This window comes from Capra hircus, chromosome 6, assembly GCF_001704415.2.
Source record: "Capra hircus breed San Clemente chromosome 6, ASM170441v1, whole genome shotgun sequence".
Lineage (NCBI taxonomy): Eukaryota > Metazoa > Chordata > Mammalia > Artiodactyla > Bovidae > Capra > Capra hircus.
The window spans coordinates 116,788,288-116,815,092 of NC_030813.1; the positions used below are offsets into that span (position 1 = coordinate 116,788,288).

Here is a 26,805-nt window from a genome sequence, read left to right on the forward strand (position 1 = left end):
CTCATTATTAGTTATAACAGTATTATTGGTTTTGGGGGGAAATGTGAGTTTACTTCTTGTATATGTCTACCAGTAGTCCAGCATCTTTGATGAAATAGCTGCTTTGATTTGTAGAAAACAGAAAGTTGTATTGCGGTTATTCAGCTGCGCCACAGCCAGGAATCGGTAGGTTCGACGCACAGTTGAATGTGGTCTGTGTGTTTTCTTTCAATAAATCCGGACAGCAGTCTTGCTGTGTTTTCTTTTTCTAGAATCCTCTGCATGAGGGTCAGGAGAGGGGGGAGCTGGCGTGTGGGAGGTTGGTGAGAATATAGACTCCTGGAGCCTTTTTGTGGAGCAGTTTTGCAATAAATACCAGTGTTTTAAATGTGTGTATCCTTTGAGTTAGTATTTTTCCCTCTAGGAATCTACCTTATGAAACACAGCTGTGGAAAACGTTCACGGTAGTGATGTTTGCCGTGGCAAGAACTGGCAACTGGAATTGTTGAGGGGGCAGAAGCCCGTTCTCTAGGAGCCATGCAGTCACTGAGGAGGCAGGGCAGCCCTGTGGGTGTCAGTATACACCTACCACACTACACATGTATTTATCCCATTTCTGTGAGGGGGAAAATGTGTCTCTTTCTGAGTGTGTGTGTTTACATTTTCAATTGTGATTAAAAAAAAAACACACCAAATTTCCCATCGTAACCATCTCGAGGTGCAAAGTTCAGTAAAGTGCGTTCACACACGTGCAGACCGTCACCACCGCCCATCTCCTGGACGGTTTTCATCTTGCACAACTGTGGGTCTGTCCCCATTAAACACTAACTCCCACTGTCCCTGCCCGCAGCCCCTGGCCACCTACCATCTGCTTTCTGTCCATGAGTCTGACTAGTCCAGGGACCTCACGTAAGTAGAATCATACCATATATTTCTTTTTGTGACTGGCTTATGTCACTTAGTGTAGTGTCCTTAAGGTTCCTCCATGTGGTAACAGGTCTCAGAATTCCTTTCTTTTTTGAGGCTGAACAATATTCTGTGTCTGGATGGGCCACACTGTTTGGGCATCCACCACTGCTGGGCACCTGGGTGGCTCCCGAGTCTCCAGTGTCGGGAACCAGGCTGTGCACGAGGCTGTACGGGCGTCTTTGGGGCCTGCAGAGGGACGGCTGGAAGAGGCAGCTGACACGGCACTCCGGAAAGCGAGGCTGGTGGGGGCGGAGGGGGCGCCCGGACCTGTCACTTCATACCCTTCACGGTGTGGTGGTTGTCAATAGGCATGCGATTCTGCCTTCCGCTGGTCATTTATTAAATCAGTAACTGTCGCGTTTGCTTTGTGCCCTCTGAAGGGTTCGCCAGCGCCTCTCCCAGAAATACCTGAACACGTGGTGCTCAAGTGCAGGCAGAGGCTGTGGGAGGACCCGGCCAAAGACGTCTTCGAGGAGTGCACCAGGTGAGCGGCGCACAGGGCCGGGGCTCTGCGCGGGGCGGGGCTCTGCGCGGGGCGGGGCTCTGCGTGGGGCGGGGCTCTGCGCGGGGCGGGGCTCTGCGCGGACTCCGGCAGCCTCTCCCCGGGGGCGCGTCCTCTCTGGATTAGGGCAGATGAGGAGGGACGCCTACACACGCACAGGGACATCCTGAAGCGCCAGGTCGTGGGCGTGGCTTTGCTGCCTGCCCCGCCCCTCTGCCCAGCCTTCCACAGGGCTCGTTCCAGGGTGAAAGGAGCCCCATAGAGCATGCACTGAAAATATCTTTTCTGCAGACCTTTGCAGTCAGGGCAGGAACGTCCCGAGTCCAAGCAGTCACCTGAGTTCAGCTTCCTCGTGTGCTCAGGAGGGAAGAGTGGTGGCTGAAGTGACCTGGCCCCAGGCGTGGAGTCGTTTGTAAGCAGATGTTCGTTCGGGTGTCGCTCATGCCCTCAACACGCGCCTGCTGAGCCCTGCCCTATCCGGACCCGAGTCTGCTCCCTGGGCGGCCGTAATGCGAGGCCGACCCAGGAGCCGGGAGCTGAGGGCAGGCCGTCAGCAGGGCCGAGTGTCCGAGCGCCCCACAGAGGCTCCTTTCCCCTCCCTGCTTCTGCTGCTGAAACTCTGTTCCGATGTCGAAATCCATGGGAGTTGCACGTGGCTGGAGAGACTGGTCCGAAATTCTGCCTTCTCTGTGCAGGAATTTCAAGATAGACAGAACAGCTGATGATCTTTAAACAGGTGCTGGTATTCAGGCATCTGCTTGGCTAGTTCATTTGACAGGTGGCTCTTCACTCCTACATGTTGATTAGCTGTCCTTTACCATCAGCTGCATGTGGCATCGGATAACGGGACGGCAGCACAGCCTCGTGTGGCCTCTAGGGGTTTGGGTTCTTATTATTCTGGCTCATCCCCGTCTTGTTACGGCCTTTATTTCCCCCAGATCTTCCTTTCTCAGTTTGGTTCCCAGAATCCTGGTCCTGCGTAGTGAGCTAAGTGAGTCCTCTCTGCTTCCCGCACGAAGCTCTGGTGGCCATCCGCACATGATGGTTAGTGGGAGTGTGAAGACGAATATAGCAGAAACCAGTGCTGAGCTGATGCGCAGTGTTCAGTGTCATGATATTTACAAATTGTGGGCAGTAGGCTCATGTGCCAGACTAGGGCGGTGGTGCAGAGTCTGTTGTTTTGAGGCAAGAGTATTGGGAAGTAAAGTTGACATTCTGGGAGGTTGACTTAGTCGTTGACCTTACTGATTTATACAGACCATGAAATACACAAACGAGTCGGAATCAGGCAGTGTTTGTGTTCTTTCATGGCGACACCAAAGGACCTTTATAAAGGGGATTAACTGAGCTGACAGTGTTAGAATCCTGACTGGGTCACAGGTGTTTGGAGCTGAGCTGCCCGCGTGCTCGCCAGGGACAGGAGCCCCGGGGCAGGGCCACCCCTGCTCACACATGGGGGCATGAGGGCCTGGCCTCCAGGGCGGGCTCGGTTCTAGGACTGCCGTGGCCGCCTCTCAGCACCCAGTGTCACTGACAGAGAGTTCGTGTTGATGTGGGTTGTGACGGCACTGATGTTCCGCTGTCCTGCAGAGCAGTCACCTGGGCTGTGGCCTCTGGTAAGCCCTTCTGTGAGAATGAGAGTTTAAGACGGTGATGGATGACTTAGTGCTTTTATAAACACATATCATTACTGAACTCCCTCTAAAGTAAAAGTCACTCAGTCATGTCTGACTCTTTGCGACCCCATGGACTATGGAATTCTCCAGGCCAGAATAGTGGAGTGGGTAGCCTTTCCCTTCTCCAGGGGATCTTCCCAACCCAGGGATCGAACCCAGGTCCCCTGCACTACAGGTGGATTCTTTACCAGCTGAGCCACCAGGGACCCTCGCAAGGGTCTCGGAAGTAGGGAGCCTCAGAACTCAAGTTGAGAAGTGCTGTGCTATAACATCAGCCAATCCAGGGACATCTAAATAACTTCTTTGTACAAAATAAAGGGAAGCAAATCAAGTGACTTCCTCAGAAGTCTGAAACCAGCGCAGTGCTGGGATTATCCTCACGTCCTCCTCACTCACGACCTACTAGGGGCTCCCAGATAGGCTGTGGTCACTCCCGGTCCAACTCCACCTCGCCCAGGGGATGGCTTCCTCTCTCTCTGTCGGTGACTCTGCCGCAGCTCAGGCGGGCTCCGTGTGCTCCCCACACAGGGCCAGTGTGCTGCAGCCGCAGGGCCTTGGCCACCCCCGTCCCCCAGCTGGACACCGACTCACCTGTCTCCTTGACTGAGCGGTCAGAGTCGTCAGGACGGGCTGTGGACGGGCTGTGGACAGTCCCTCCGGTGTCAGCTCCGTAGACGCTGATCCACTGCAGCGCCGTTTTAAAGGGCAGGCTGCGTCCTGTCCCTCACCTACTCGCCAAGGACCGGGTGTACTCCTAGTATCACAGAGTCATAAATTACCCTAAGAGGCAGGGCTCACTGCAGAAGATTTCTTCAAGAAACGTGTAGCATCGAACGCTGTACTGAATGCTCCAGTGGTTAATTGTGTTACTGTCTTTGCCTCACCGGGCCTTGCTGCGCGGGGCTTTTCTCTGGCTGCGGGGAGGGGGCTGCTCTTCGCTGTGGCACGCGGGCTTCCCGCGGTGTGGCCTCTCTGCTGCGGAGCACAGGCTCTAGGCACCCGGGCTTCAGCAGTGCGGCCCATGGGCTCCGCGCTGTGGCTCGCGGGCTTAGTTGCCCTGCGGCGTGTGGGACCTTCTGGGACCAGAAGTCGGACCCATGCCCCCTCCCTTGGTGGGCAGATTCTTAACCACTGTACCACCAGGGAAGTCACTGAGAGCTTTATTTTTAATATTTAAAAAAGATGATATCACATATTAACAGTTTCTACCCTGTGACTGTTATCATTTACACATTTACACCAATGTTAATTGCAAACTGTTTATATTCCCTCCTGAAATATGTGTGTAGGCATGCATATGCCCATGTGAACACACACACACACACACCCACACACACCCCCCTTGAGTATATTTTAAACTATTGTTTTTCTATTGGGAGATTATTTTTATCAAGTAGTTACTTCACTGATATTCTAATACTTAAAAAGTACCTCTGATTTTAAGAAGGTAAATTGGTTTTATTTCTTTTGAATTCTTGCATACATGTTTTCACTGGTAGCATTGGAAACTAGTGTGAGATTCTGTAGTTGCAAAATTCAGTATACTGAATTATGGGTAATGATTCATTTCCCATATCCAGCGCTCACTCATGCATTAAATCACAGAGTTGTCTTCATTTTGTACTGCAGCCAGATCTACATAGTTGCATAAAATTTCTTTCTAGAATTGTCCATGACCATTTAAGTGAAGAGGCATTTGAAGAATACCAAGGAAGTGCATATTTTTCTCGCTTTTTACAGTGGAAATGGCTGGAAAGGTATGTTCTCATCATTCAGTGAAAACAAACCGTGACTTCCATTACTGCATTCTGACTGATGTAACCTTTCTGTCAAAATACTATTGGAAATCTTATTATTAATATTGTGCAGTTTCTTCTGATCCAGTGGGCTCTTTTTCCTCTTATTAAAATGACAGTTAGCCCTGCTGGTGCCACCGTGAGTCAGTAGCCCATGTCGTGGGTTCACAGAGACAGAATCTGACATGGTGCTCGGCTCTTTGCCATCTCAGCCTCTACCCAGACGCCTACTAGCTATGTGTCCTCAGTGGTGTGGCCTGAGTGGGCTTTGGGTGACCTACCCCCTGGAGAAGGAAATAGCAGCCCACTCTAATATTCTTGGAAATCCCGTGGACAAGAGGAGCCTGGTGGGCTACAGTCCATGGGGTCACAGAGAGGGAGACAGGGCTTGGAGAATACACCACCACTACCCTGGACACTAGAGTCACCGGAGGCGTGAGTGTGGAACACTCAGCACAGGGCTCGGTGCACAACAGAAGTGCCCAGGAAGCGTTCAGTCGCGCAGCTCAGTCATGTCTGACTCTTTGCGACCCCATGGATGGAGCACGCTGGGCCTCCCTGTCCATCACCAGCTCCCGGAGTCCACTTAGACTCACGTCCATCGAGTCGGCGATGCCATCCGGCCGTCTCATCCTCTGTGTTAGCTGCCACCAGTGTTGTTGTTACAATGATTGTTGACTTATTAAATTTCAGTTCTAGCTCATACAGGTTTCTCTTGCAACGGTGTCAACGCTGCCTTTGAGGTTCTCTCTTAAAGAGCAGCTCCCTGTCAATGCCATTTCCCTCGCCAGCCTTCTGAGAGGCCCCAAGAGCTGTGCCAAAGAGGACACAGAGAGATCTCATGGTGTGGGCTGGCTGCAGACTTGGGCTTAGTTCAGTCAGTAAGGACAGCAGGGTCATTTTGCGTCTGTCTTCAGTGTTTTCACAGTTTTGAAAGTTAACGTGCTTGTCTCTTGAAAGCTGTCCCGTTGAGGAGCCTCTCTCTGAGCACAGGCAGCTGGTCCTGGGCACCCTCCCCCGGGTCCCCTTCTCAGGCCAGGCCAGTGGCTAGGGAGATTTTTCTCTTTCCAAATAGCAATGTGATGTGAGACCTGAGGCTTTCTTTTTCCCTTGTGATTAATTAGGCAACCTGTGACAAAGAGCACATTTAGGCACTACAGAGTCCTGGGGAAAGGCGGGTTTGGAGAGGTAAGTCGTACCTGACAACTGTGAGCCGTACTTCTAGAAAAGCCGAAGAAGGTCACGGAAAGGCGTGATCTTCAGGTAACGTATTGACTCTATAAATCCATTTATTTCTTTGCTGTGTATTTTAGGTATACTTTTAGCAGCCACAAGAATTAAGATTGAACTTTGAGCAAAAGGTACACGCTCTTAAAAAATTCAGAGATTCGGTGGGGAGAATGATTCACTATCTTTGTGATTTTACATTTCAGTTCTTAGTTCTCAAAGAGGTTGTTTTCTCATGTTTTTGTTCAAGTTTTTAGTAAGGTTGTCCTGACTGAAAAGATTATTCTGTTTCCATATGGTGGAGTTTCTGTTATTCCATTCTTATAACTGAGGACTAGCCTAGAAGTTCACGTAGTACAGAGTATATTGAAAGTGAAAGTGAAGTCGCTCAGTCGTGTCCGACTCTTTGCGACCCCATGGGCTGTAGCCTAGCAGGCTCCTCTGTCCATGGGATTTTCCAGGCAATAGTCCTGGAGTGGATTGCCATTTCCTTCTCCAGGGGATCTTCCCAACCCAGGGATCGAACCCGGGTCTCCCGCATTGTAGACAGAGGCTTTACCGTCTGAGCCACCAGGGAAGTCCATAGAGTATATTGCTAAATTTTATTAAGTATTACTGGATATGCTTATTTAACTCAGCTCTGGACGTGTATGTACCTTACACCTACTTCAAAAGGTGTTAGAAAATATGGAAATTGGGGAAAATCCTTAAGACACCACCCACAAGTTCATGAGAGATGGTCTTTAAATGGGATTGGAGATGGCTGTGGTCGGTGCTCAGAGTCCCGTCACACTCTGTGCAGCAGCTGAGGGAGACGCTAGCGGCCTTGTTGAGTGAGTGGAGTGGTCACTTTGAGTTCAAGCCTTCCTAAGTCCCACAGTTGGGTCAGAGCCGGGTCAGAGCCGGGCATGCCGTCTGCATGAGATTCACATGGCGTGTGCTCCCAAATTCTAGGCAAGAGCCCCTGCCAGCACCAGCCTGGGAGGAGTCACACCGCAGGGGCCTCCTGTCATCACTCCCAGTGGCCGCGAGAGGGACTGGCAGGTGTGCCAGCCTTGGGAGAGCCCGCGGGGCGCCCGCTGTGGCCCTGGAGGCTGCCTGGTGCTCTGTGAGTCCTGCCCCAGCGTGCTGGGCCCTCGGTGGGAGATGTGTCTGCGAGGAGTCCGTCGCCTGACATGCCTCTGGAGCGCTCAGTCCATGCCACCCGCCCCACACTGCCTCCAGGGATGGAGCTCGGACTTTGTGAGGAGCAGAGGAAGGAAGCTTCCAGCACCGGGCTCTTGTGAAGCCCGAGGTCTGGCCACACAGAGGTCTTAACAATGGATTCAGCAGAAACACGTCGGCAAGTTTCCACTGTTGTGAAAAGACTCGGTGTGCTTATGATCTCGTACGGCACTTTTTAAACACATTGACTGGTGCTCCCAAACAAACAGCTGGGAGGACAAACGGCTGTGGATTTTCACAGACGTGTTCTGGGCGTGCTGCACTGTGCCAGGCCCGGGCGGGGGCCAGTGGTGGCCCACTTCTCGCGGGAATGCCAGTTAGAACCCTGCGACTTCGGCAGACACCGGGGGCCCTTTCAGTCCAGATGCCGGCAGTGCGCTTTCCTCTGCTAAACGCCGGCACCTCTTCGGGCGGTGTGAAAGGCCAACATTTTGGTCTCATTCGGTCAACAGCAGCGCTTTCACTCAAGCCCTGAGCCCTCCAGGCAGCCCTGGCGGGTCCCGAGGCCGGCGCAGTGGACAGGGGTTGGGCGAGCAGCGTTGCCTGCATGGCGGGTGGTGGAGAGAGCACGTCCTTGGGACCCACGCCCCCTGAGGTCAAGCTCCTGCACCGCCGCTCCCAGCTGTGTGATCGGGGAGGGGGGACCTGCCGTGGTCTCCTCCTGGAGAGGCCTCATGAGCCCTGCTTCACCATCACTGTGAGCAGCAGCTGAGCGGCGGCAGAGCCTGGCACCCCACCCCTTCTCCCCTCTCGCTCTCTGACTTGGCAACTCCACTTGAAGGAATCTGTCTTCAGTGTGTGATAAGTCTTCATGTGCGAAGACTATGTGCCAAGACTTGGTGGTTGCAAAATGATGAACTGCGTTTTGGAGTAGTCACGTATTTGTAGAACATTTAACAATGAGAAGATGGTCACACAGTAAGGTTATAAAATATTACCTGTTCTGTAACATAAGCCCAATTTCCCCTAAAAGCCAGAGGTTGTGGGGGAGCAAGCTATATATCCTTACATATATATGTACAAAGGGCACTTCAAAGCTTACACAGTACAGTATCAGTGATGGTTATCTTAGAATTTGGGCATTTTATCATTGTCTTTATTGATACTTTCAATATTTTCCACAGTGAGGTTTATATTTTGCCACAAAATTATTTTGGTCAATGGATAAAATCATATCATGTCTTATATTCACTTTTAGAGTAATCCTCTGGGGGACTTCCCTGGTGGTCCACGGCTAAGACTCCATGCTCCCAATGCAGCAGGCCCAGGTTCGATCCCTGGCCAGGGAACGAGATTTCCCATGCCCCACCTCAAGATCCTGCACAATGCAACAAAGATCCCATGTGCTGTAGCTTAGAGCTGGCAGAGCCAAATAAATAAATATTCAAAATTACTTTAATTAAAATTTTAAAAATAAAGTAACCCTCTGTGCACTCGTGTGGCGTGTGTGTGTGCAGGTGGGGGGCGTGGGGCAGGCGGCAGGCAGAGGAACCTCGACAGCCTGCGCCGATAGCCTGGAAGCTGGAAGGCTGGTGGTTGCTGTTCAGTTGCGTAGTTGGGGCCAACCCTGCCACTGCATGGACTGTAGCCCGCCAGGCTCCTCTGTCTGGGGGATTCTCCAGGCAAGAAGACTGGATGGGTTGCCGCTTCCTCCTCCAGGGATCTTCCCTACCCAGGGGCCGAGGTCCTGTCCCCTACAGCTCCTGCATTGGCGAGCAGGTTCTTTACCACCGAGCCGCCAGGGAAGCTGGGCGCTGGGAGCTTTATTGTACTGTTCCCTTCATTTACCTTTGTCTGGAAGCTTTCATAATGTGAAGTAACATATAAGTATTACTCTAAGAGCTAATTAGGTAAAGGCATGAAAGTCTATGGACTCTATGACACACACATATTCTTGAATTTTAAAATAATCAAGAATGTTTACTGTCAGAAACTTTTGTTCTTGTACAGAAAGTAGAAAGACACGGGGAGACATATTTAAGCAGCAGCAGGATCTCACAGAGCGAGTTCCGCTGTCACTGTGCGCGGTTCATAAGCTCCCTTCTTAAACAAGGACCCGAGGGTCAGAGGGAAGTGCCCACGGGGACCCAGCCGCGGCCGTGGTCCTGGCCCCACAGAGTCCACGCTGCTCTTGACTAGAGGGAATTGTCATGGAGAACACTTTTCTCTCTGTAGCCTCAGAACTGCCAAGTGGGTATGAACTGTTGTGTTGTTTTTCTTTAAAAAAAAACTAGGTTTGTGCTTGTCAAGTGCGAGCTACAGGAAAAATGTACGCCTGTAAGAAGCTAGAGAAGAAAAGGATAAAGAGGAGGAAAGGGGAGGCCATGGCCCTGAATGAGAAGAGGATCCTGGAGAAAGTGCACAGTAGGTTTGTAGTAAGTATCTCCTCTGTCCTCCCGGGCATGGGGAGCTGGGCAAGTGGTGTTTGTCCAGCGCACCTGCCGCTGGACACAAGCCCACCCTAGCTGAGCGTGTGCGGGGTTCACTGCCCCGCCACTGAGAGGGGACGTGCAGGGGCAGCACTCCACTGCCCTGCCCAGCCCTCCCTGGACACAGACAGGCGCCGCCCAGTCTGCCACTGACCCTCTGCCCTCCTGGTGGCATCAGCGGCTGCGCTCACCCTGCAGTTGGCCGAAGCCCCAGCTGGGGGAGAGGCTTGAAGGTGCTTCTCTGCCTGGCCCCTCACTCGGGCCTCGTCTGTGTCTGCCTCCACCCTCTTTCTGACGGCGCAGGTTCACAACTCACCCTCAGCCAGCGAGCCGAGTTGTGTGAGGCCTGACTCTACCCTCACTGTGTGGGTCAGGGCTGAGCCCAGGGGTCCTGGGTCCATGCTGTGTGTTAAGTAGCGGGGTTTTCATCTCCACAGCTGCTTCCTCCACCTAATTACATGTTGAAGGAAGAGAAGGAAAGGCAACTTAGAAAAGGCTTCATGGTGTCATTTACTTCTCAGTTCTGAGGTCAGTGCTTCGTGCTGGGCACAAAGCTTCCAAGACAGACAGGCCTTCAGAGCTGCCACCTAGGTTACAGCAGGGGTTTACTATGTGTGTGACATGTCAGCCTTCTGTACGCACTTTACAAGAGAAGCCTTGATAATAAAACGGGCTCATCTTAGAGTCGCTTTAAACATATTTGTGTAACTGCCTCCAAACACCAAAATCTACAGCCTAGTGCTGTGGAAGGGACGTAGATAATAGTTACGGCTCACTCTACTGAAACACAGTATTTTGGTTTCTGTACTCCTGGCCTCTCGCCAGGATCCTGGAGATACTTTCCTTTGCCCTTGATTCTGTTCTTTACTTCCTGCTTACGGCTGACCTGAGGGGGTCCTGACTGGTACTTCTGTCGACTTCATCTCCTCCTCCTCCCCACGGCCCCTCCCCAACCCCCCACACAACATGACTGTGTGTGTAGGCAGTCCAAGACCCTCTAGATAACTGGTGAGAATTGGGCCAGGTTATTAGCTATGGCACCAATTAGATACGAAACAGTTCGGAAAACTTCGATTGAAACCATTTACAATAGCATTAAGAAACATCAGAATCAAGACAAAAATCCAATGAAACGTGCCAGACTTCTACACTGGAAGCTGTACAACACTATTTACAAGAACTACAGATGCCCTGACCAAACGGTGGGGGTGCCCTGTGCACGGGCTGGGAGCCTCAGGCTGTGGTGGCGGTAAGATGAGTGGAACGCAGCACCAGCCAGAACCCCAGAAGGGCGCGTAGAGGGGTGCTCACGGGTGCAAGCTGACTTGCAGACCAGCAGGGAAGTGGGTGAGAGCTCGGACAGGCACCTAAAACCCGCACATGGGCTCCGTGTGCGGAGGGGCTGAGCAGCTCTGCACCCCCTGCTCCGCCGACCTCCACGCCTAGCGCAGATAGTCCGCGAGCGGGGAGTGCCGGCCTCGACAGCTAGAATGTGGCTCTGAGGAGCGCCACCCCAAGTTCGCGGTGAAGGTTGGCGCCTGCTCACTCAGACATGGCTTCCCCAGTGGTCCAGCAGCAAAGAGCCCACCAGCCACTGCAGGGGGACGTGGGAGGCTCGAGTTTGATCCCTGGGTGGGGAAGATCCCCTGGAGAAGGAAATGGCAACCCACTCCAGCGTTCTTGCCTGGGACATTCCGTGGACAGAGGAGCCGGGTGGCCTGCAGTCCATGGGGTCACAAAGAGTTGGACGCTGCTGAGCGTGCAGACACTTAGGAAGTTGTCTGCTTTCAGCGCGGAGCAGCTGTTAGCTCTTCATCGGGTAAAGGCTTTCGATGGTGCCTGGTGCGCTTCTCCCCCAAAGCAGGCAGCGTTTCGGTGCTCTCATTGTGGATGTACATGGACTGTTTGACTGTTGCTGGCAAATAGAGTGCACCGCCAATGAATGAGCAGGTGTTTGCATTTTCTTTCCTACAACGCTGCTGTCCTCAGGTTAGTTTATGCTACACATACCAAACCAAAAAGTCCCTGTGCTTGGTGCTAACCATTATGAACGGAGGGGACCTGAAGTTTCACATTCACAACCTGGGCGACCCCGGCTTCGAGGAGCAGAGAGCGATCTTCTACGCGGCCGAGCTGTGCTGTGGCTTGGAGGATCTGCAGCGGGAGCGCATTGTGTACAGGTAGGGGCGCAGGGCTCCGGGGGCCTCGAGGCCTGTCCGCCCTGAGCGTCCGGCTGCCTCGCGGCTCTCACGGGCCACGTGGGGGCTGGGGCGGGAGGGCCAGCAGAGTGGGGGCCGTGCCCTCACCATGCTGGGAGTGTGGCCAACCAGGGGCAGACCTTGGGCTTCTTTCTAGCTCTCTTCCATCTCCGGTAAGTACTTTTCATCTAAGTCGTCGTGCTGTTCACAAGCACGAGAGGAACCCGTTTCCAAGGTCCTTAGATATTTTGACAGTTATTCCAAGGACTGGGGACGATGTTCCAACAAAATAACAAATGTTCTGAAGTAACTGTACTTATTTTAATACTTTTTTCATCTTAGAATTCAGTAGAGAAAATTAAATGCCGTGGATGGAATTAGTTTTGTGTGATGAATAAATCTGGGTTTTAGGGACAGCAGTCCCTCTGCCAGCTTTAGAAGCTGGGGTCCTGGGCGCTGACACTCTTCGGGGCCGCCCCAGGCCACTCCCCGCGTTCAGCCTGGTGCATCCACCTGCGGGCTGTGAGCACTTGTCCCCTGGTGGGTGTGTCTAGCTGGCCTTCTCAGTTCCTGAGGGCTCTGCCCGCTCCTCCCCTGCTGGCCCACATCCTCCCCAAATCTGGTCCCCAGATCAGTCCAATCCCTCTGTGTTTCCCATGGCCAGTGGCCGAGGTCATGTCTGCCTCAGATGGGCTTGCTCTCCCGGAGCTTGTCCGGTGTCGTCTTGCCTGCCCTGCTCATGCGTCTGCCCTCTCAGAGGCCTTTCCTTCCAGCCCCTCCTGCCATCATGCAGAATTAGTGCAAAGATGGCCACTTTCTAGAAGCGTCCTCCCCTGGCTGGTCCTCAGAGTGCTCCGTGTTGCCCATCCCGGGGCCAGTCCCCCTGGCTGGCTCGCTTCCTAGAAGACCTTCCTCTTCCTCCATCCCAATTCTGATGTGATTTCTCTTCTTTGTCTTTTGTGGCCCGGAGCCAAGTTGAGTATCTCCTGAGGATCAGCTCGCAGCAGGCCGGGCTGATAGGTGACGGTCCCACCCACCATGAGTAGTGCAGAAGGTGGGGGCACGGGCTGCTACTCTGGGACTTTCAGGGGGGCTGGAGGAGCTCAGATTCCTGCGTGGCTGCTGGAGAAGCCAGCTTGTTACAGCTCAGTCCGGCTGCGCCGCCTTGGCCTGCTCCTGGTGTTGAGATGCGTTCCCTGCACTGTCAGACGGTTCCGCCCCCAGCCTTCCACCCTGGGCTCCCGCCTGCCCTCTGGCTGAGCAGGTCTCTCGTGCCCACTGCGTCCACGAGACCTGCCATCAGGAGGCGCCCCCGAGCGTCTGTTGAGCGAATGAGCCATGGCCTTCAGACTCTGACGGCCTGTTCTGCCTCCAAGGTGCCCACACACGCTTCCCAGGGAAGGTGCCCGTGTCCTTGCCTTTCCTCAGAGACCACCAGTGACAGCTTTCCTCAGACCAGGTCCGAGAGGGAGCCTCTTCCTCTCTGCACAGAGGTGGTACAAATAAAAACGCTCTCCTATTTTAGCAGCTCCAAACTGAAAAACCAAGAGGCACACAGGATATTTGTTTATTTCCGTATTCTGTCTGTGCCAGGTCTCCGTAGTGGGAGGCAGGACCCTGGTGTGTAGTGTGTGGGACCTAGTTCCCTGACCAGGGATGGATCCCCAGGTCCTCTGCTGTGGCAGTTCAGAGCCTTAGCCACTGGACCACAGGCTCCTCCCCGAGGAAGTGGTTTTTGAGGGAAGGCTCGAGAAAGGACAACACTCTGCAGCCTGAGCTGTGGCGCTCTGCCCTGGCAGATGCCCAGTGTGTGGTGTGGGGCAGGGTGTGAGCAGGCCGCTTTGGAGTTGGCCTCAGCTTGTCGCCTGGCATCCAGGTGACCCAGTGACATGGCTGCACTCTAAGAGTGGCACCTACACCCCAAGAGTGTCTAAACACCCTCCGGAGACGCTGTGATAGTCCCAGGAGACGTGTGTAAAATGCTTAAGCACATGTCTTGGCATCCAGTGAGCACACCAAAGCGGGTAGCTGATGTCATTACTGCTGTGCTAAGTCACTCAGTCGTGTCCAGCTCTTCGAGACCCATGGACTGTAGCCCACCAGGCTCCTCTGTCCATGGGATTGTCCTGGCAAGAATGCTGGAGTGGGCTGCCATGCTCTCCTCCAGGGGATCTTCCTGACCCAGGGACTGAACCCGCGTCTCCTGCATTGGCAGGCGGGTTCTTTACCACCAGCACTGGGAAGCCCATTGTTGCTGCCACCGACTGGTATTTTGTGCAGTACCTACTGCGTGTCTCCTTTTGGAGCGGGTGACTGGTGGTTGATTGACAGCTGACTGCAAAGCCGGTGGGAGTGGCTTAGGGCAGCTTCCTGCACCAGGCAAGGAGGCGGCGGGGAGTCGCTGGGTCTCTGGCTGGGCCCTGGGTTGGCTGCCCTGGAGCAGGCTGGCCTTGCGTGGAGCAGTGGGGCTTTAGGGCACCTGGTGAGACGTTTGAGGTGAGGCGGGCGGGTGGCTGTCCTGTGTTGCGGCTGTGCCTGTGAACGTCCCATGTCAAGGAGGGTTACCTTGTCAACAGCATTTACCAGGACTCTTTAAATACAGAAAAAACAAGACTGCTTGTGGCTGGGCAGGGCAAGCAGAGGGCACCCATTCCTGCCCCCTGCTCCCCAGGGAGACCAGCAACAGTATCGGGACGTCTTCCCAGGAAGGGTTTCCTCGCAGAGCCCCACGCCTGCGTCCTCACTCTGCTCTCTTCTGGGCGTGCAGCTTCCAGCCCAGGGCGTCTCAGTGTCTGCGGCCCCCCGCCCCCTGAGCTGGCATGGGGCTCTGTGGGACTCTCCTGGGACCAGCGCCTTGGAACGGCTGCTCCGTCCTGCTGACCTCAGTCTCCTCTGCAGGTTCTTGGAGACGTGGCTGCAGACGGAGCGGCCGTGCTGAGGCAGATGGGCCACTGTGACAGGACCACATGTGAAGTCAGAGCTAAACAGAAATCCTCTGAAGACTAGCTTTTTTTTCTCGCCAAGGGAAAAAAACGAGTAGCTTGAGATGTCACATTCAGATATTTTAGTCTTTGGTGACACACTCATGTATTTGAAGTTTGGCATTGCCCTACTTGGCAGTGAACTGTGATAAGCAGTGCCACGGGTCACATGCTCCCCCACGAGGTCTGGCCTCCTTGAATGCTGCCCAGCCTGGAAGCAGGCGCTGCGCACGGGTCCTCCAGGTGAGGATGGCGGGCAGTGCCAGGATCTGACCCTGAAACGGAATTCCTCTTGTCCAGGGGATTTCCAGCCGTTGACATTTTTGACAGTCTATTAATGGTGAGAGAAATGGAGCTGGGTTCGTCAAGGACTGACTCCTCACCGCTGGGCTGCACGTTTCACGGCTGGATCGCCTCCTGCGAAGCCCACACAGCCGCACGGAGCGGGGAGCTCTGCACCCGTGCTGTGCACGCCGCCGTCTGTAGAGCCCCCCCCCAACTCCTCCTGGTGGCCACTGAAGGCTGTGGCAACACGCGGACTCCCACGGACCCGCGGACGGAGGCGCCGTTACCTGCCGGACTTGCTGTTTCTCAGAGCGGAGAGGTGTCTTCGGGTCTTTCCGCCAGAACCGATGGAGCCCAGTGCCGCGCCCTGAATAACTGACTTTGTGTTGTTGTTTCCTTCCCTTGCAGGGACTTAAAGCCCGAGAACATCCTCCTCGATGATTACGGTGAGCGAGCCTTTCCCGCCAACTGTAGAGTTTGTTCAGAGGGACTCGAGTCAGGGTGGACCTACCACTTAGTGAGGCCGGGGGTAGCAGCAGGAGGCGCCCTCCTAGGAACAGAACGGGCTCTCCCCGTCGTCCCCCTTCGTCTAGGCAGGGAGCAGAGGTGCTTCTGATTTTCAGTTCAACTCGCAGTAAGAGCAGCGTCTTCTCTTCTGTTTCTTTCTCTCCTGTCTCACCTTGCTTTGTTCTCAGCAGCGTGAGTCCACGCCCTCCTTGCCTGGTCGTTCTCACAGGTGCGGCGTGGGCTCTTGTTTGATTTGTATTTCCCTGATGACGCTTTTCACGGGCTTACTTGCCATCTGTTTATCTTGTTTGGTAATGTGTCTTTTCAAGTCTTCTGCCCATTTTTAATTGTTTTTTTCCTTATTGTTGAGTTTTAAGCGTTCTTTGTATATTTTTATGCCAGTCCTTTATAAAATATAAATGTTTTCAAGTTAGTGAAGTCATCTTCTAATTTTTCCCTTTCGTGGTTTGTGCTTTCAGTTACAGTCGCAGTTGGTCTTATGGCTGTGACCTCGCTAAAGCCACTGCATTCTGGAAGGTCGTGGCCTTTCCGTACACACCCTCACACCCTCAGCAGGTGACCACTCTCTGTCTGCCTCTCCAGTTCCTGACCCTTTGGTTTCTGTGTGTTGCCTCGGGACACCAGGTGGGACATTCAACCCAGTGTTTCCTAGAAGTTGTAACAGCAGGAATCCCTTCCTTATTTCTGATCTCAGGGATAGCCTTTCAGTGTATCACCATGCAGTATGGAATCTGCTGTAGTACTTAAATATTTGTTTGTGTGTCTGTGCTGGGTCTTCATTGCAGCACATGGATCTTGTATTAATAGTTGCATCCCGTGGGGTCTTTAGTCACATCATGTGGGATCCGGTTTCCCAAACCAGGGATGGAACCAATAGAGGGGAGTGTGAAGTCTTAGCCACTAGACCACCGGGGAAATCCATGCTGTAGTACTTTTGTAGAAATTAAGATTTAAGAATTTTTTCTTTTTAAAAAATGGCACTTGAATGTTGTCAGTGCGTTTTCTCCCAAAATGACTATATGTTGTTTGTTTTTTACTATGGTTAATCCACCAGTTGGTTTTCCAGCATTAAACGAACCTGCCATTCTTGAAATGAGTCCAGCTTGGGCAGGTCGTCCCACCTTTGCCTGGGTGGCTGGTTCTGGCTCCTGACAGTCCCAGGAGGAAGCGCACCTCCAGTGCGGTCTCTCCATCGGGCTCTGCATGAGCGTCGGAACCTGCCCAGGTGACCGTGTCCACACGGCAGCCACTAGGGGTTCAGACGTCTCCCCTCTTGGGTTCAGCTGCTCCCAGCCTTGGGAGATGTCCCGGTGGGAGTGGCTGGGGCGTCTCCGTGCGTTCCCCGCTCCTGGTCGCGTGTCTGGCTTGACCAGGCTTTGCCAGTGCTCCTGCTGCCGCAGCAGAGCACCTCAGCGTGGGGCTCCCGCTCAGACCTTTTGTCCATCCTGACTGGTCCCGTGGCTCCCAGCTGTGGCCAGGAGTGGTGTAGCCCTGCTCGTCCTGCCCACGTGCAGGCAGCCAGCGTCGTTTCTGCGGCAGTCGCTGCGGTGCCTGTTCTTTATACGCCGGGGACGGCGTGTAAAGTGCTCAAGTGCTTCTTAATTTCCGTATAGACAGCTCGTTAGGTTTTCTGTTTTCATGTGTAAAGTAGAACTTGATGTTTGTATTGAATTTAGGTTAAAAAAAAAAGCTGTCGTCTATTCTTCGACATTTCAAGGGACATTTACCGTTTGTCCGTCCTGAATATGGAAGCAGTTTGTTTTGCAGACGTTAAGGGGGATTTGGTTTATGAAATGAAGCTGGTGGTCGAGGTGACGAAGAAAACTGCATTATGCCTGTGTCTTCTGTAGTTGTTGTGTCCCTGAGTCGTGTCCTACTCTTCGCGACCCCATGGACTGCAGCAGCCAGGCTTCCCTGTCCTTCACCAACTCCTGGAACTTGCTGAAATTCGTGTCCACTGAGTCAGTGATGCCGTCCATCCATCTCATCTCTGTCGTCCCCTTCTCCTCCTGCCTTCAGTCTTTCCCAGCAATCAGTCTTTTCCAGTGAGTCAGCTCTTTGCATCGGGTGGCCAAAGTAGTGGAGCTTCAGCTTTAGCATCAGTTCTTCCAGTGAATATCCAGGACTGATTTCCTTCGGGATGGACTGGTTGGATCTCCTTGCAGTCCAAGGGACTCTCAAGAGTCTTCTCCAGCACCACAATTCAAAAGCATCAGTTCTTCAACGCTTAGCCTTCTTTATGGTCCAGCTCTCACATCATACATGACTACTGGGGAAACCATAGCTTTAATTATCTGGACCTTTGTCAGCACAGTGATGTCTCTGCTTTTTAATATGCTGTCTAGGTTTGTCATAGCTTTTCTTCCAAGGAACAAGCGTCGTAATTTCAGATAGAAATGTTTCCGAGTATGAATTGTTGTAACTTCCATCCCTGTGTTTTAGATTTTTTTCCATTATTTATTGTCAAAGTATCCGCTGGCCCCTGTGATTTGTGTTGTGTGTTTGGCCGCATGCAGGACACATCCGGATTTCAGATCTTGGTTTGGCCTTGGAGATCCCAGAAGGGGCGAAGATCAGCGGAAGAGTTGGAACGCTGGGCTACATGGGTATGTGACCGGCCTCCTGGTTCTCCCTGTGCTCCCGGCCTCAGCACGCAGAGAGCGGACCGTGTGGAGGGCCCTGGGGTCGTCCTGGCCCGCTGTGGGGTAGCGCAGTGGTATCTGAGGTCTGTACCCGCCCCCACCTGCCCTTAACCCCCGGAGCAGAGCCAGGACAGGACAGTGGCCTCCTCGCTGTCCTCACTGGCTCCACACACTCCTCCTGAAGGTGACCAAGTCATTCTGAAGGCTTCGTGAACCGGAGGCCTGGCCTTGGGTCAGCTCTGAGCAGGGACCCCTGCCTGGCTCTGCCAGAGCAGGGGACCCCTGATATGAGGGAGCCGAGGGCCTCTGCTGAGTCTTGCACTGACCCTCACATCCACCGTGGCTGCTGGGGCCTTAGCCTGGGGGCCTGACTCTGCCTGGTGGAGAGGCAGGGGGCCGTCCCACAGAGCACCCTGTCCCACAGAGTTAAATCTGCGGTGATTCACTTCATACTCTGTGAACAGTAGGAACTGTTTCTAATAACAGCTTTGCTGAACTATAATTCACATGCCATAAAATCCACCAATGTCCATTTTGGCCATTCCACAGCAGCATGTGGGATCTTAGTTCTCAATCAGGAGTCAAACCGGTACTGCCTGTGGTGGGAGCACAGTCGTGTCCACTGCACGCAGTCCACCGGTCTGAAGTGTCCTCTCAGTGGCTCTCAGTACAGGCAGAGCAGTGCAGCTGCCACCCCTGATTTCAGAACCTTCTCATCCCCGCAGAGAAGAAGCCGCGCGCCCGCCAGCAGGTAGCCCAGCTCCTCCCCTTCTCTGCCAGCCTCGAAGCCACTGGTGGACTTTCCGTCCTCATCCAAGTGGAATGACATGCTGTCTGGCCTTTTGTGTCTGCCTTGTTAGCTTCACGTTTCCAGAGTTGATCCATACAGTAACAGCATTAACTTTAAATTGTGTTGTTGGCCATTCAGCACAGGGAGATAACTTAAATTTCCTGTGTTTGTTGTGCAGCTCCAGAAGTCATCAACTCTGAGAGCTATACATTCAGTCCTGACTGGTGGGGGCTCGGCTGTCTGATATACGAGATGATTGAGGGACATTCTCCGTTCAAAAAATACAAAGAGAAGGTTAAGCGCGAGGAGGTGGAGCGGAGAGTGAACAAAGAGACAGAACAGTACTCCGAGAAGTTCTCTGAGGACGCCAGGTCCATCTGCAGCATGGTGGGTCGGGCTCGGGCGGGATAGGGGAAAGGGAAACGCAGCCGTCCCTCAGTCCTCCTCTCGGGGTCCCTGATCCCGCAGAGCAGAGCAGAGGCCGTTGTTTGCTGTCCCCGAAGGTGCTGCTGAAGGGCAGGACAGCGCCAGGTCCTGGCCAACATCACGGGGCACTGACAGGCAGCAGACCCTTCGGGGCACTCTGCAGGGCCTGACTCGATGGCGGCCCCATGTCTGCCGCTCTCGCCGCAAGAACGTCCCGGCAGTAAGGGCGAGAGAGAAGCTCTCCTTGTCACTTACTTCTCTTAAGCCAACATGAAGGGTTTCCTGAGCGAACTTTAAACTTGGTTTGCATTCAGGAATGTTTATTGAGAATCCCCCCCGGGCTCCTCCCCAGCAGTGAGCTAAACGGGCAGCACTCTCACCCCTTCCACAAGCACGCCTGGTGCTCTCATCTGCTCGGGCGGGTGGACTGTGAGGCCTGGCTCTGCCTGGAGGAGCGGGAGGAGCTGGCTGTAGGTGGAGGGCAGGGGGCAGGGGGCGATGGGCAGGACAAAGGGCAGGGCCAGCCAGAGCTTTCTGGTGATCCAGGTAGGGGTCTGGGCCCTGGGTACTGGCAGGGCGAGTGAGGAGTACTATAAGCATGACTTTTATGTGCACTGGGAAGCTAAGGAATCTGCGGCCTGCCTAATGCAGTACTCACGTAGCTGCTGTTGCCTGGATCCGACCCTGCCATCGCTCAGAGGTCTGCCTGTGTAAACGTATAAGTAAGGAATCCTTTTGAAGGAAACACTTTCTATTAGTTTTAAGAGTATACAATTTTTAGAACTAGGTTTGCTAAATTTTTGCCTCATCTGAGGTCCTTAGTGATCTGTTTAATGGATAAAGTATAATTATCCATGTCACTTGGCATGGAAGTGGTGTCTTTGAAGTTCCTAGACAGCTTCTATTTCTTGAGGAAACATCCCCTAATTTGTACAGGGTCAAACTTTTGTTAAGAATTTATTTGGTTGACTTTTAATTTTTTCGATAGCTCAGAGGCAGGACTTTAGTTAGAACTCCTTTTGGAAGTGCCACGCGTTTTACGTCTGTGAAATCTGCAGTGCTGAGGCTCGGGTGATTCTCTGAAACCTGAGTGGCTGTTCCGCTGGAGGTGCTCTTTGCCTCCCTAACTCTTTGGCCATGGTTGTGGAGATCCGGGGGTTTCCTTTGATCCTGGGCGCTTTGGCTGACTCATTTGTGCTCCTCCACAGTTACTCACCAAGGACCCTGCACAGCGCCTGGGCTGCAGGGGCGAAGGGGCGGCTGAAGTCAAGGGACACCCCGTGTTCAGGGACATCAACTTCAGGCAGCTGGAGGCCCACATGTTAGACCCGCCTTTCCACCCTGATGTAAGTGTGTTGTCAAGGGCAACGGAGTGGCCTGTCCTCCCCGGCCCTCCTGGTTCCTCTGCCACCCAAGTTGCACCCACCTCCGCCGGGTCGCTGCCTCGCCAGGAACCTGGGCAGCCCTGACCCTCCCCATCTACCCCACAAGGGCCCTTCCCTTGTCACAGCTGGCACCCTTGCTTCTTTAGTCCTGAATGTGCCTCCCCACGCTGGGTCTCACTGGGTCCTGGCTCGGCGCTGCGGGCCCTGGAGCAGCCCTGGTGAGTGTGCTGTGGGGCCACGGAGGGTTACATCCCCAGAGCCTGGCGGGGCCCTCGAGCTCAGAGCTGGGAGGAGCGCCCCCACGGTGGCCTTGGGCTACCGAAGGCGAACTAGGAAGTGTGGAGATGCGTTCATTCTGTGGAATATGATGAACCTGTCGTTGTTCAGGCGCTCAGTCGTGTCTGACTCTTTGTGACCCCAAGGACTGCAGCATGCCAGGATTGCCTGTCTATCACCGACTCCCGGACTTTAACCAAACTCATGTCCATTGAGTCGGTGATGCCATCCAACCATCTCATCCTCTGTCCCCTTCTCCTCCTACCTTCAGTCTTTCCCAGCATCAGGGTCTTTTCCAGTGAGTCGGCTCTTTGCATCACGTGGCTAAAGTATTGGAGCTTCAGCTTCAGCATCAGTCCTTCCAGTGAATATTCAGGGTTAATTTCCTTTAGGACTGACTGGTTGGATCTCCTTGCTGTGCAAGGGACTCTCAGGAGTCTTCTCTAGCACCACAGTTCAAAAGCATCAATTCTTTGGTGCTCAGCCTTCTTTGTGGTCCAACTCTCACATCCATGTATGACTACTGGAAAAGCCATAGCTTTGACTATCCAGACCTTTGTCAGCAAAGTGATGTCTCTCCTTTTTAACATGCTGTCTAGGTTTGTCATGGTTTTTCTTCCAGGGAGAAAACGTCTTTTAAGTTTATGGCTGCAGTCACTGTCTGCAGTGATTTTGGAGCCTGAGAAAATAAAATCTCTCACTGTTTCCATTGTTTGCTCAGCTATTTGCCATGAAATGATGGAACCAGATGCCATGACCTTAGGTTTTTGAGTGTTGAGTTTTAGGCCAGCTGTTTCACTCTCCTCTTTCACCTTCATCCAGCGGCTCTTTAGTTCCTCTTCGCTTTCTGCCTTAAGGGTGGTGTCATTTGCATATCTGAGATTATTGCTGTTTCTCCTGGCAATCTTGATTCCAGCTTGTGCTTCATCCAGCCTGGCATTTCGCATGATGTACTCTGCACAGAAGTTAAACAAGCAGAGTGACAACATACAGTCTTGATGTTCTACTTTCCCTATTTGGAACCAGTCTGTTGTTCCATGTCCAGTTCTAACTGTTGCTTCTTGACCTGCATACAGGTTTCTTGGTAAGCAGGTAAGGTGGTCTGGTATTCCCATCTCTTGAAGAACTTTCTACAGTTGTTGTGATCCACAGCAAATGAAGTAAATGAAGCAGAAGTAGGTGCTTCTCTGGAACGCTCTTGCTTTTTCTATGATCCAACAGATGTTGGCAATTCGATCTCTGGTTCCTCTGCCTTTTCTAAATGTAGCTTGTACAACTGGAATTTCTCTGTTAACATACTGTTGAAGACTGACTTGAAGGATTTTGAGCATTACCTTGCTAGCATGTGAAATGAGTGCAATTGTGTGTGTGTGGGGATGGTGAACATTCTTTGGCGTTGCCTTTCTTTGGGATTAGAATGAAAACTGACGTTTTCCAGTCCTGTGGCCACTGCTGAGTTTTCCAAATTTGCTGGCATAATGAGTGCAGCACTTTCACAGCATCATCTTTTAGGCTTTAAATAGCTCAGCTGGAATTCCATCACCTCCACTAGCTTTGTGCATAGTGATGCTTCCTGAGGCCCACTTGACTTCACACCCCAGGAGTCTGGCTCTAGGTGAGTGACCACACTGTCGTGGTTATCTGGGTCACTTCACGCTCCGGGAGTCTGGCTCAAGGTGAGTGACCACACCGTCGTGGTTATCTGGGTCATTGGGACCATTTTTGTACAGTTCTGTCTCTTGTTGCTGCCTCTTCTTAATCTCTCCTGCTTCTGTTAGTACATATGGTTTGTGTCCTTTATTGTGCCCATCTTTGCATGAAACGTTCCGTGATGAACCTGAGACGTGCCATTAAAATCGTTCTGGCTCTGCAAGTCAGGACTCACTGTGTTTACATGGAATGTGCTGCGGCCACAGCCTGGTTCTCTGAGTGAGTCCTCGCAAAATGTGGCTCCTGAGCCTCAGTTCCAGGCCCCAGAGTCTCGGGAGAACTTGCTTGGACTCGCTGAGCCAGGCAGCCAGACGGGCTGCAGGATGAGGAAACTGGTGGGGCCTCTCGGAGCCTTTCCCACTGGGCGCTGGACACTGCCAGCTGTGGGCCGTGGAGGCTGGGAGGGCAGCCATCCTGAGGCGGAGGGAGGGCACGCCAGGTGGTGCGTGGAGCAAGGGGCAGAGGCTCCGGGCTTGTCCTGGGGCAGCTCCTGCACGTAACCAGGGGCTGGGGCCGTGAACAGTGGCGTCCGAGACAAGTGTCGGGTGGTTTGGTGTGGGGGCAGGACAGGGTTCTGACCTACGACCTCAGTACTCCCTTTGGTCCCCTCTGCAGCCCCCTGAGGGCCGCCCCGTGCGGGGCTCCCAGCTCCAGCTCATCGCCTGGTGGAATGGCCAAGTCCTAACCAGGGTCCCAGGGGTCCCGCCCTTGAGTCCCACTCCAGAGGTGGCGGCCCGGCTCCCACACGCCCCTACCCATGAGTGCGGGCAGGGCTGCAGGCCTGGCTCCTGCCCAGCTCCGGGCTGGTGCTCCAGCGAGAGCATCCTGTCTGCCCTCCTCCATCCCCGGCCTCTGCTGTGACCCAGTTTCCATGCAGAAAAGAAAGGGGGCCCGTCCGGGGCCTCGTGGCTGAGCGCATTGGGTGAGCAGGGGCCTGTGGCTCTGAGAGTTACGAGAGTGCGGAGCGGAGGCGCGCAGCTGTGTGAGCCTCGGGTGTCACGAGCGTGATGGGGGAAACCCTCAGCCACGCCTCTGTTCCTGCCGACAGCCACAGGCGGTTTACTGCAAGGACATCTTGGACATCGAGCAGTTCTCCGCGGTGCGGGGCATCCAACTGGACAGCACAGACAGCTGCTTCTACAGCGAGTTCGTCACGGGCTGTGTGTCCATCCCCTGGCAGAACGAGGTGCTGTCCCCGCGGTGCAGGCCGCAGCTACCTACTGCCCCCGAGAAGTGAACAGTTTCTGCTGTGAAATAGCTCTTTAGCTGCTTTGCGCACACATCCATTTGTGTGTGTGTGTGCGCGCGCGTGTGCGCATATTTGGAGGTAAAATTATTTGAGGAGCTGCCCCTGGCCCCTCGGGAAGGGGACAGAGGTGGCTCTGGGGTCTGCTGGGCACCTGCCAACCTGAGTCCAGCTCCCTGAGTTCCCGCAGGTCATGCTTTGGGGGGGTCACATTGGCAGCCACGTGGCCTACCCCAGGAGGAGGTCAGGAAGCAAGGGTAGTGGGAACCGGGGACGGGAGCAGAGTGGCTGCTGAGCGCTGGGCTGGGGGCTGGGGGGGACGCGGACCCCCGTCACTGCTCTGTCCTGCCCTTCTGTGGGTACAGATGATTGAGTCTGAATGTTTCAAGGACATCAACGAAAGTGAAAACGAGCCAGTTGTGGACGAGCCAGCTGTGGTTTTAGTGCCAGATGAGAAGATGAGTCAGCAAGTTCCCAGGCAGAAGAGAGGCTTCTTCCACAGGCTCTTCTCCAGAGGGGTAAGGGTGCGGCCGCCGTGTTGTTACTGCTTTAACGTGGCCTGTTACGGGGTGTCTCCTGCTGTGGCAGGGCCTTCCATGCTCAGCATTGTTTCTGCAGCGCCTGTTGTGTGATTGCAGCGCCTGTTGTGTGAGGGGATGCACATGGTGTGCAAGCTGCCCAGGCGGTGTGTGTGAGCAGCGAGAAGAGCCCGCCCAGAGATGTTTGCTCTTGGTATGAACTCTGTCCTGATGGCAAAAGAAGAAATGGCTCCAGCACTCGGAAAGAGACCCCGCTGTCCATGGCAACGCGTCTCACACTAGGCTCGTGAAGCATTCCGAAGAGCCAGCGTGAAAGAACGAAAGCCCTTTCAGTCTCTGCCTGGTGGTGTTCTGATTCTCAGAGCTGTCATGTCATTCACCCGCGATCATGGGGAAAGCTGATTCTCCTTTGAATGTGGAAGAGTGTTTGGAGAGGCTTTCTGTGGTAGCATTAAACTCAGGAGTGGCTTCCAAGTCTCCTTGGACCGTGGATCATCCTGCCGTATACCCTGTCCGCTCCAGAGGGATTTTGCCTCAGTCATCCACTAAACATTTCATCCATCGTGTCTCAGTATAAACCCAGAGAATGTGGCCAGGTCTCCTCTCAGAACGGGGGGCTGGGCAGCAATTAACCCACGCTCCTCTGGGTGTCTCAGTGGGAGTCGTCGCTGAGTCCACGCTGTGGGGTCTCACATACCATGAGGGGGACCCTCCACACGGTCATACAGGAAGAAGCCGTCCACCCCGCCTGCTCAGAGTAGCTCAGTGGGCGGTGGGTGTGGGATGGGGCGAGCCATGTGAGTCGGGGGAGCGGGACGCACCAGCGCGCATCTCTGCCGAATGGAGCGTCCTGCACCACATGAAGCGAGTGGGAGGGGACGGTTAAGGGTTTTGCTTGCCTGGAAGCAGCACTTCCTCCCCACGGAGTTTTCTGTGCACTTAAGTCTCCCCTGGGGGCTCAGTGGTAAAGACTCCTGCAGTGCAGGAGACCAGGTTCCATCCCTGGGTCGGGAAGAACCCCCAGAGAAGGAAATGGCAACCCACTCCAGTATTTTTGCCTTGAGAATCCCATGGACAGAGGGGGCTGGTGGGCTGCAGCCCATGTGGACACGCCTGCACACGCACGCACACACGAGGCAGGCGAGCCCCTCACACGGGAAGGGGCCTGACCGGCCTTCTGCTTGTGTTGCAGGGCTGCTTCAACACTGGCTCCAGCAAGAAGAAGGTGGTGTCCTCCAGACGGTGAGCAAGCGCTGCGTGGCCAGACCACACGGGAGCACGTGCTGGGGCCCTGTCCCGCAGGCAACCTGCCATAAACGTGTGGGACTCGCCTCACAACGCGGCCAGACCACACGGGAGCACGTGCTGGGGCCCTGTCCCGCCTGCAACCTGCCATAAACGTGTGGGACTCACCTCACAACGTGGCCAGACCACACGGGAGCACATGCTGAGGCCCTGTCCCGCAGGCGACCTGCCATAAACGTGTGGGACTCACCTCACAACGCGGCCAGACCACACGGGAGCACGTGCTGGGGCCCTGTCCCGCCTGCAACCTGCCATAAACGTGCGGGACTCACCTCACAACGTGGCCAGACCACACGGGAGCACGTGCTGGGGCCCTGTCCCGCCTGCAACCTGCCATAAACGTGCGGGACTCACCTCACAACGCGGCCAGACCACACGGGAGCACGTGCTGGGGCCCTGTCCCGCAGGCAACCTGCAATAAACATGCGGGACTCACCTCACAACGCGGCCAGACCACACGGGAGCACGTGCTGGGGCCCTGTCCCGCAGGCAACCTGCAATAAACGTGCGGGACTCACCTCACAACGCGGCCAGACCACACGGGAGCACGTGCTGGGGCCCTGTCCCGCCTGCAACCTGCCATAAACGTGTGGGACTCACCTCACAACGTGGCCAGACCACACGGGAGCACATGCTGAGGCCCTGTCCCGCAGGCAACCTGCAATAAACGTGCGGGACTCACCTCACAAGGA

At 54.1% G+C, this 26,805-nt stretch overlaps 1 protein-coding gene across 7 annotated transcripts in view; it reads left to right on the forward strand.

Moving 5' to 3' along the window:
* GRK4 (G protein-coupled receptor kinase 4) overlaps positions 1–26,805 on the forward strand; it is a 53,306-nt gene extending 26,501 nt beyond the window's left edge. For 3 of the 7 annotated variants that reach the window (XR_001918228.1, XR_001918231.1, XR_001918232.1), the window contains exons 5-17: positions 1,329–1,432; positions 4,791–4,883; positions 6,047–6,110; positions 9,608–9,748; positions 11,792–11,982; positions 15,675–15,712; positions 18,311–18,400; positions 19,405–19,613; positions 20,861–20,998; positions 24,072–24,209; positions 24,635–24,787; positions 24,908–25,404; positions 26,001–26,805. Coding sequence is in view for 2 of the 7 variants with exons in the window: in XM_018049857.1 (XP_017905346.1) it covers positions 1,329–1,432; positions 4,791–4,883; positions 6,047–6,110; positions 9,608–9,748; positions 11,792–11,982; positions 15,675–15,712; positions 18,311–18,400; positions 19,405–19,613; positions 20,861–20,998; positions 24,072–24,209; positions 24,635–24,787; positions 26,001–26,054 (1,413 nt within the window). In the remaining 5 variants the exon portion in view is untranslated. The remainder of the gene's footprint in view (positions 1–1,328; positions 1,433–4,790; positions 4,884–6,046; positions 6,111–9,607; positions 9,749–11,791; positions 11,983–15,674; positions 15,713–18,310; positions 18,401–19,404; positions 19,614–20,860; positions 20,999–24,071; positions 24,210–24,634; positions 24,788–24,907; positions 25,405–26,000) is intronic. The other 4 variants (XR_001918229.1, XR_001918230.1, XM_018049857.1 and 1 more) reach the window with 4 other exon arrangements.